The sequence below is a fragment of the Lolium rigidum genome, chromosome 3 (genome assembly GCF_022539505.1).
Source record: "Lolium rigidum isolate FL_2022 chromosome 3, APGP_CSIRO_Lrig_0.1, whole genome shotgun sequence".
NCBI lineage: Eukaryota > Viridiplantae > Streptophyta > Magnoliopsida > Poales > Poaceae > Lolium > Lolium rigidum.
In genome coordinates, this window is record NC_061510.1 from 388,164,603 (window position 1) to 388,174,798 (window position 10,196).

General features: G+C 46.6%; 1 protein-coding gene across 1 annotated transcript; it reads right to left on the minus strand.

Annotated features, from left to right (window-relative positions):
- Nucleotides 1-7,179: 7,179 nt before the first annotated feature.
- LOC124697618 (protein TIFY 5) lies at nt 7,180-7,614 on the minus strand. Its single transcript, XM_047230182.1, has one exon. It carries the CDS (start codon nt 7,612-7,614, stop codon nt 7,180-7,182), a length of 435 nt encoding a protein of 144 aa, XP_047086138.1.
- Between the last annotated feature and the right edge of the window lie 2,582 nt (nt 7,615-10,196).

Consider the following 10,196-nt stretch of genomic DNA (forward strand, 5'->3'; position numbering starts at 1 on the left):
ACATTCTTACTTATCGAAGATACTACGATACACCCCCTATACTTGTGGGTCATCACCGGCCTGTGGGGTGCCACCCTGGGGTGCCCCACTGGTCATCCCCAGGTGCTCCCAGGTGCATTTTCGAAAAATAGGACCAACGGTATAATTTTTGTGAATTTTTGAAAACTTTGAAAAATGCACATTTCTAGGTATTAAGTTTATTATTACTGGCCAGGAAATTTTTTGAAATCTCTAATTAACTAAGGAACTTTACAAAACAAAAGTGCTACAGCAAGTAGAACAAGTGGAGGAAGAAAGAGATGTTGTTTACCTCCTCTATGCATATAAAAAGTATTTGTTAACAAGGTTGATCAAGTCTTGCCACCAAATAAATTTTACATAGCATAAGAAGAAATAAACCTCAAATCAATCATGTTACCTTGAATTGTATTGATATGGATCCAATCATAAGATTTTGATATCCTTCTTTAGGCTCATATATAGGACAATCGATAGTTCCAACTTTGATAGTTCTCACATTAGAAATAGTATTAACTCCACATACTTTATCAATCCTCTTGGGAAAATAAACGGTATGCTCCCTATCATCAACATTGAAAGTAACCTTTCCTTTATTGCAATCAATAACAGCCCTGCGGTGTTAAGAAAAGGTCTCCCAAGAATAATAGACATATTATCATCTTCAGGCATTTCCAACACAACAAAATCAGTTAATATCAAGCGGCTTATTAGTAACTTGAACAGGAACATCCTCACATATACCAACAGGAATAGCAGTAGATTTATCAGCCATTTGTAAAGATATATCAGTAGGTATCAACTTATCTAAGTAAAGTCTCTTATAAAGAGAAAAAGGCATAACACTAACACCGGCTCCCAAGTCACATAGAGCGGTTTTAACATAATTATTCTTAATAGAACAAGGAATAGTAGGTATACTGGGTCGCCCAACTTCTTTGGAACTTTTCCATTGAAAGAGTAATTAGCAAGCATAGTGGAAATTTCCTCATTGGGGATTTTCCTTTTGTTAGTAACAATATCTTTCATATACTTTGAATAAGGAGGCAATTTAATAGCATCGATCAAAGGGATTTGCAAGAATAATGGTTTCATCCAATCACAAAATTTATTATAGTGTTCTTCTTCTTTTGATTTTAGTTTCTTAGCAGGAAAAGGCATTTGCTTTTGCACCCAAGGTTCCCTTTCATTACCATGTTTCTTAGCAATAAAATCTTCTTTAGTATACTTTTTATTTTTATCTTGCTTTTCAGGTTCATCTTCAACTTCTTCTTTATCGAAACATCATTCTTATCATTACCATTATTATTATCATGTTCATTACCACTTTCGGTTTCAGCATCGGAAATAGAAATACTATTAGGATCATTAACGAGTTCGGAGGATTCTACAACATTTTTATGTTTCTTTTTCTTTTTCTTAGATGGAGCACTAGGTTCAATGCGTTGAGAATCTTGTTCAATTCTTTTGGGATGCCCTTCAGGATATAGAGGATCTTGGGTAGAGACACCACCTCTAGTTGTTACTTCATAAGCATGTTTCTCTTTAGAATTATTTTTTAATAAGTCATTTTGCACTTTAGTAAGCTGATCAATTTGAGTTTGAACCATTTGCAAATGTTTAACAAGCATCTTAACATCATTGGAGGTTCTCTCCACAATATCATGCAAATTGCTAATAGCTTGAGAATTTTCCATTAGATGATTCTCTACTCTCATATTAAAATTTTCTTGCTTAACAATATAATTATCAAACTCATCTAAGCATTGCGCGAGGAGGTTTTGAATACGGAATATCTTCCCTAGTAAAGCGCCGAAGGGAGTTTACCTCAATCATGGATGAAGGGGGAATTATCTCACATATATCTTCTATGGGAGGTAGATTCTTCACATCTTCGATTTAATACCTTTCTCCTTGAGAGACTTCTTGGCTTCCCTCATATCTTCATCATTCAATTTAATTAAACCCCTCTTCTTCAATATTGGCGTTGGAATTGGTTCAGGCGTAGTCCAATCATCATGATTCCGGCCTATTTTAGCCAATAATTCTTCGGCTTCGTCCGGAGTTCTTTTCCGAAAACACAACCAGCACAACTATCCAAATATGCCCTAGACTCAATAGTTAGTCCACTATAAAATATATCAAGTAGATCATTCTTTTCTAAATCATGTCCGAGTTCGAGCTCGATAAGAGAACAAAATCTTGCCCAAGCCTCGGGCAATTTCTCTTCATCTCCCTGGTCAAATCTATAAATTTTCTCGTAAAGCAACATGTTGAGCACTAGCAGGAAAGTATTTTCGAAAGAAAACATCACGCAAATCAGTTGGACTTTTAATAGAACCAGGAGGCAAATTATTATACCAAGTTTTAGCATCATCCTTTAATGAGAAAGGAAAAATTTTAGCGACAAAATAAGTACGCATCTTGACATCATCGGAAAACAAGCTACTCATAGAAGAAAGTTCAATCATGTGTTCTACAGAGCACTTTCTTTTTCAGTACCACAAAAGGGTGCTTTCTCTACAATAGCTATATGAGATAGATCAAGAGAAAAATCATAATCTTTATCCTTAATGCATATAGGAGATGTGGCAAATTTAGGATCGGGAGATAACTTATGTCTAACGAGTATATTGTGTGAGAAACTTTTTAATTTTACTTGCATCAACAGTAGCATTGCATCTATTAATAAAATCATCATTAAGCTCCACATAATCTTCATCGGGATCATCACTAGAATAATCAAGTTCAGGTGAATTAACAGGTGTAGTAACATTAGGAGTTTCAGTATTTTCAATTTGTCTAGACCTAGCAATTGTAGCATCTAGAAAGGATCCCAACGAACCACTATCATCAAGCACAGCAGAAACATTATCAATATTATAAAAAAATTTAGATTCAGCAGAAGTACCAGCAAGTGAAGCATGTGGTGGTGAAACAAGTTTATCAATCACAGATGGTGAATCAAGAGCAGCAGAGGTACTCAGAGTTGTACCTTTTCTTGTAGTGGATGGTAATATGGCGACTTTAGGATCGCGAGTTTTACCCATGATGGAGAATTTGCAGTGAACAATATCAATCCAAGTGAACTTCCAAATAAAGCTATGATCCCCGGCAACGGCGCCAGAAAACGGTCTTGATAACCCACAAGTATAGGGGATCGCGACAGTCTTCGAGGGTAGTAAAACCCAATTTATTGATTCGACACAAGGGGAGACAAAGAATACTTGAAAGCCTTAACAACGGAGTTATCAATTCAGCTGCACCTGGAAACAGACTTGCTCGCAAGAGTTTATCGATAGTAACAGCTTTATAGCGATGAGCAGTAGTGAAATAGCAGCAGCAGAGTAACGAGAGACAGCGAGTAGTGATTATAGTAAACGGCAGGATTAAAATATCGTAGGCACGGCGACGGATAACGGGCGTTGCATGGATGAGAGAAACTCATGTAACAATCAAGCAGGGCATTTGCAGATAATAATAAAACGGTGTCTAAGTACAAAGCAATCAATAGACATGTGTTCCAATTATAGTCGTACGTGCTCGCAATGAGAAACTTGCACAACATCTTTTGTCCTACCAGCCGGTGGCAGCCGGGCCTCAAGGGAATCTCATCGGATATTAAGGTACTCCTTTTAATAGAGTACCGGAGCAAAGTATTAACACTCCGTGAACACATGTGTTCCTCACATCACTACCATCCCCTCCGGTTGTCTCGATTTCTGTCACTTCGGGGCCATTGGTTCCGGACAGCGACATGTGTATACAACTTGCAGGTAAGACCATAAACAATGAATATCATGATGAAATAATAACATGTTCAGATCTGAGATCATGGCACTCGGGCCCTAGTGACAAGCATTAAGCATAACAAGTTGCAACAATATCATCAAAATACCAATTACGGACACTAGGCACTATGCCCTAACAATCTTACACTATTACATGACCAATCTCATCCAATCCCTACCATCCCCTTCAGCCTACAGCGGGGGAATTACTCACACATGGATGGGGGAAACACGGCTGATTGATGAAGAGGCGTCGGTGGTGATGGTGGCGATGATCTCCTCCAATTCCCCGTCCCGGCGGAGTGCCAGAACGGAGACTTCTGGCTCCCGAGACGGAGTTTCGCGATGTGGCGGCGTTCTGGAGGGTTTCTGGCGACTTCGACTTCTCCCCGTGCGTTTTTAGGTCGAAGGCGATAAGTAGTCCGAAGGAGGGCGTCGGGGGCCGACCGAGGCCGCCACACACTAGGGCCGCGCGGGCCCCTCCTGGGCCGCGCCGGCCTAGTGTGTGGGGCCCTCGGGCCCCCACCTGGTCGCCCTTCGGCTCCGCCAATATTCGGGAAAATAGGACCTTATCGCATAAATTCCGAGGATTTTCCCGAAAGTTGGATTTCCGCACAAAAACGAGACACCAGAACAGTTCTGCTGAAAACAGCGTTAGTCCGTGTTAGTTGCATCCAAAATACACAAATTAGAGGCAAAACAATAGCAAAAGTGTTCGGGAAAGTAGATACGTTTTGGACGTATCACTCCTCCTTCTTGGTGCCGTTGTCGGACGTCTCGAAGTCGTTCTTCTTCTTCCCCATGGTGCTGCGGTGGTGGTGGTGGGAGTCGAGGTGTGGGCGATGGAGGAACGATGCCGGTGGACTTTTAAGGCCGGCCACGCGGGGGAAACGATGCCATTGAAGGCGGTGCAGAAGCCCAGCCGCCGCCAGCCAGTGCGCGCGCAGAAGAGGCAGTCGCGACATTGATGGCGAAGCCTGCGGCGCAGAAGTGGAAGCGCTGACCGCAGAAGCGATGGGCGCGGAAGCGATGCCCTCGATACAGGCTCGCTGCCAGGCGGGTCCGGTGGAGATGCGAGCGGTCACTTAGTGCATCCGCGCAGCATCCGCCGCGACGCATTCCAGGAGCAAATATGTGCCGGGTTTGCGTCGCCGCGAACGGCCCGGTCACGATGCATCGTCCCGTTGCAGGTGGTACCAGACGCATTTTCGGTCTAGCGGACGCAAATGGTCGCTGAGTATCCATTTGGGTCATCCCGTTGGAGATGTCCTAAGTTCTCGGTTGACCGGGACTTGGCAAAAGGGTTAGGGTAGACGTTTAGTCACAAATGCTCGACGATGGAACCGGCCCATCATGGTCGCTCCCGGTCTCATAATTAATTTAACCGTATTTTGCATGGTTATATTAATATTTTTTGCATGGTTATTTTTTTGGTAAAGCAGATTCATTAAGCCACAGGGATTACAAGAGAGTCATGATCCAACTCCTGGGACATGCCCTCAAGTATCAAGCATAATTTGCGAGCCAGTGACTTATCCTATTTTACGAACCCTCCACTTTTACAAAAGCTCGATGTCGATGGAACCGGCCCATTATGGTCGCTTCCAGTCTCATAATCAGTTTGACTGTATTTTGCATGGTCGTATTATTATTTTTTGCATGCTTGTATTTGATCCTACTGGTTTCGTATGTACGTCCATCATGTGTTTAACATACAAACTTTGAAGGTGATTTGCATCACACATTTCAAAGTTCGCATGTTTCAAACTTTTAGCAGTTTGGTGGGGCTGAATACGACCATTCTTTTCCTTGGTGCTCTTTTGACCCTCTCCTCGGAACCTCTGAAACCCTAGTTTCCTGCCGCCGGCGCCCTCCCCCAGCGCCCCAACACCTCCTCCCTCCTCGCCGCCGCCGGGAGGCTCCGCTGGGCAAAGCCCGGTTGGGGACGGCGGCAGCGGGGCGTCTCCCCTCGGGCAGTCCTCCCTTGCAGACGGCGGCGGCGTGCCTCCCCGTCCGGATCTGATGACGTGGAGCAGCGGGATCTCGGCGGTTTGCGGTTCGATGGCGACGAAGATGAGGAGCTCGACCCCCACTCTAGGTGTTGGCCTCGCTGCTCTGGACAGCGGTGCCGGGCTCGCTCGGGCCTGGTCGGCCGAGTCCTTGGCGGCAGGGGCGTGGCAGCGCCTGGCAGCCTCCTGTGGTGGTGCCGGTGACCGGCCAAGCGACGGCGACGGGCTGGACCTCCGTCGTCCAGTCCGTCCGGTGGTGGTGGTGGTGGTGGTGGAACGACGATCTCATGTGGTCGTGGTGAAGCCGGTGGTGGCTGACACCCCTCTCCTTCTTCATTGTTCCTCACTTCTCGGAGGTGGTGGCTCAAGACGACGACTTTCAGCCTCGTTCCCTTCTCCAGTCTAGCTCCGGCAAATCGGGGTCACGGTGTTTGGCCGGGGTTAAAACCCTGCTCGGCGATGACCGATGCTAGCCATGGCGACGCCCGCGGGTGTCGTTCCCTTCTTGGAGGCGTGTTCATGGCCCTCGTTGTGCCTCCCCTCTCCTCGGATGTCGAAGAAACCCTAGGTCTTGTTCACCAGACTAGTCGAAGGCGGCGCCACGGTGTCGTTATCTTCTTGAAGACATTGTCCTGGCTATCTTGAGGGAGGCTGATGTAGCTTTTGGAGTCTGGGAGCGATGTGCTGTGTTGCCATTGGCCAGTGTCCGTGGCTTGGGCTCCAAGGGCTCTATGTGCGACATGGTGGACGCATCTTGGTCGACGTCTTTCTCGAGTCCGTCGGGACCCTGCCTTCCTCTCGCCGTCTCTTCTAAGCGCATGGGGGGAGGTACGTTGGTCCTGGCGGGCACGGAATGGAGGTCGAGCTTCGGTGGTGTCTTGCTTGGTTCGTGACGCGGCACGGATGCGATGCGCTCCTTCTCCTCATCAACTGTGGTTGGATGTAGGGCAAAGCAGGTCGTATATCATCGAGTTGGTAGGGGTTGTGTTGTTTGCCGCTCAACAATGTGTCGTGGTGTTGGTGTGAAATGGTAGCATGTTTGGCCTTGTATCGTGGTGGTGCTTGTGAAGTTGAACCTTGCGTTGTATTGGCCGTCTTAGGTTTCTTCTATATGATTGATATATCTTTCAAGGTGTCTTCTCAAGAAAACACTTTCATCAGTCTCTCGTTTTTTGCGAGGCATACGCATACCAGATTGTGTTAGTATTACCAATGGTATATTGCGGTGTTACAACCTGGGCGCGCGATCTGCGAGGAAGTGGGAGGAATATGTTAGCCATTTGCGGATGCCGGCAACACGCACTACCGGCAGCACGCACCGGCCGGCGGGACAATCTATCAGCTAGCTAGCTGCTGCTGGATCAATATCTCGGCGGCCGCGCGGGCCGGTGCATGTCGTACGGCGATGCGGTCCTGGCCTTGCGCTTCTCGAGGAACCGCTGGAGCGAGCGCTTCATCGACAGCCCCGCCTGGTCGCCGAGCAACGGCAGCGGCGCAAAGATACCGCCCTGGTCAGGAGATGCCGACGTCGGCGTCCACTTGTTGCCCAGGCGGTCGATGTGCGCAATGCCGCCGTCGTCGTACGCGCCAGCGATCTTCTTCCCCGCCGTTTCCCTGCTCGCCGTTGATATGATCGCAATTGCCTGCAGCTCGACCACGTCGACGGCGCCCAGCACGCGCCGGTCGTAGACGATCGTGAGGTTTTTCCTCGGTGCCGGCGCCGGCGTCGGGGTCCCGAGGCGGAGGCTGAGCTCTAGGCCGTCGGCACCGCTGGCTCCCAGGCCGCCGCCGGCCATGTGATCTCGCCTCCTTCGACCGTGCGGACGATCGAGGGGTTCGATCGCCAAATCGGTCAGCTCTGGCTATATGTAGATACCAATGGGCCGCAACGCGCGCGGCGAGTTGACGTGAGAGCGATCTTTCCTACGGCTGAGCGGCGCCGGCCGTGGCGGTTGGAGGCCGTTGCGAATGCACGTGAAGGAACTGGGAAATCTCTGCGCACACACGAGGGCACGCGCACGCGCGGCGGCGCTGGCCGAAACGATTTCCCAGCTCACATTTCAATTTCTCAACCGCCGCTCGAGCACTCCCACCAGTTTCGCAGTCAGCCTGGCTAGCTCTCCGATTGGCCGGCGGAGGCGAAAACAAAGGCGGGAGAGTCGGATCTCCTATGTTCTCTGACGGCTGGCTGAAATCGAGTGACCATCATCTGTCTATCTCTCTTTTCTTTTCTTGGGGAAAGATCGGGGGCGACTTTTTTTTTTACTTTTTTCTTTTTGAGAAAACGGTGAATCTTTTTTACTTTGAGAAACAAGATCGAGTGACATTTGTACGAAGGATGCTACTAATGGGCCTGGGGAAATTTGAGGCCGCCTAGTACAGGCCTACCCTCTCTCCCTGGGTGTATTAATGATTTGAGTAGACTGTTTTCCTTCACAACCCAATAAGAGGCGACAAGTACCAAGTTTTTTTTTTTTTTTGAGAAGTCGTTTTTTTCCATCTAAACCAAGGTGAGTTGGGAAATCGTTTCAGCCAGAGCGCCGCTGCCCGGTGGCCTCGTCCAGTCTAGCCAACTTCTATTCATGGCGATGTTAGGACATAGAGATAGATAGATAGAGAGAGAGAGAGAGAGATTGGGGCTACGACATGGCAAACTAGACATAGAATGGGTAGAGGGGATAAATAGAGGTTGTTCGTAGTAGCGGGCGGTGGTGCTATTACTCAGGTGTCTCGAAAGCCGATCTGGTCATCATTGAATGGTTGGGTCGCTATTGAGAGGGACCCGCACATCCAATCTAACATGGCGAGGGTTAGATTTACCCTCGTCGGACCCCTGCGCATCGGGTTCGACACGGTAGTGCTAGACCAAATATCGGGTCGCTCGCGCTATCGGCAGGGTTTGGAGTGTGTTGCGGTCTGTTTCAGATGCGGTACCCCCAAAGAGCGCTTGGAGGGGGGGGCTTTGGTGACTGCCGGTTGAGATGCCCTAAGATCATTGATTGACATCTTTCACTCTTTACGCCCGGATAGATAGCTAATTAATCTCTTCTTCCCATGTGAGTTGTTGTTATGCTCCTGGACCTATGGGGCGTTGCTGGTGATTTTAATTCAACCCCACACATAGAAGGAGGATGATCAGTTGAAAAAAATTCAAGTGATTTTATTTTGAAAACTTCACCACAAAATAAGTTGGATCCTTCTAGTGTGACACCCTGGCCTAGAGCATGATGGCAGATAGCACGACACTCTGGCACGAGGCGTCATGCCAGATAGCACACAATACCCAGCTTGAGTAGGTGACCTAGCCTGGCTTCTACTTCTAGTGTCGTGCTATCTAGCATGGCGGCCTAAGGGTCATTTTTGTAAAATATTTGAAATAATATTTATTTTCTGCTAAAGTTTAAAAAGAAAGATCAATTTTGTCACTTTTCAGCAGCTTATAAGGGTGGATAGTCATCCTCTCAACGGACAAAACTTTTGAGATGAACATGGCTCTCGAGGTGGTGGCTTTGGCTCATATGTGCATATAAACTTATTATGAAAAATATGTAAATAATAAAATTTTAAATTTTAAAAATCTGAAATAAATTTTCTCTTATAAATCCAGACATTCTATGTTGGCAGACACGTTTTTAGAAAATAAAACATTTTATGTGGCTTATGTAGAAAAAGATGAAAAAGTTATCTCATAAATAGTCATATTGGTGCATCCAAATTTGTCTTTTTTACAAAAGTTAGCACAAAAAATGTTCCCTTTTCCCAAAAACTTCTGCGCGAATATAGAACGTCTAGATATACATGCGAAATTCTATTTCAGATTCTTTTTGACTTTTTAAGATATGATTTCACACAGTAGGTTTATATACACCCCACGAGCTGAATTGGATTAACCCAGAGCTCTCCTCTTAATTATAAGCCAGTATTCCCCATGAACGGACTTGACCTCCGTACTGTTCAGATGAAGATTTCTTCCGCGAACTTTTAGATGTCACTTCCATTTCATGAGAACCGAAATTCTAGATGTCAATTCCATCGCATGAGATACAAAGAGAACCCCCAAAAAAATGAAGAGGGAAAGCAACCGATTCCAAGAGATTGGCGACGGGTGGTTGGATGAAATCTTGAAGTGCAAAATCCGGTGGCGCCAATTTGCCGGAAGAATCAAACAAAACCATTTGGACCCACGGCCGTTGCTGTTGAAGCGAGCAGGAATGTTCTGCTTCGCGCAACTTGCGAGATGAATTGCAGTAACCAAAAGTCCAAAATAATGAAAGCTGCGTTGCTGTTCTACCTCGAAGACGCATTCGTGCTAGCTTGGATCGATCAATGGAGATGAGCTGGATCAGTGAATCAATCTCTCAAACGGCACCCGTGCATC

What these genes read in the sequence shown, in the direction of transcription:
- LOC124697618 (XM_047230182.1), bottom strand. Translation starts at nt 7,614, where the DNA reads ATGGCCGGCGGCGGCCTGGGAGCCAGCGGTGCCGACGGCCTAGAGCTC.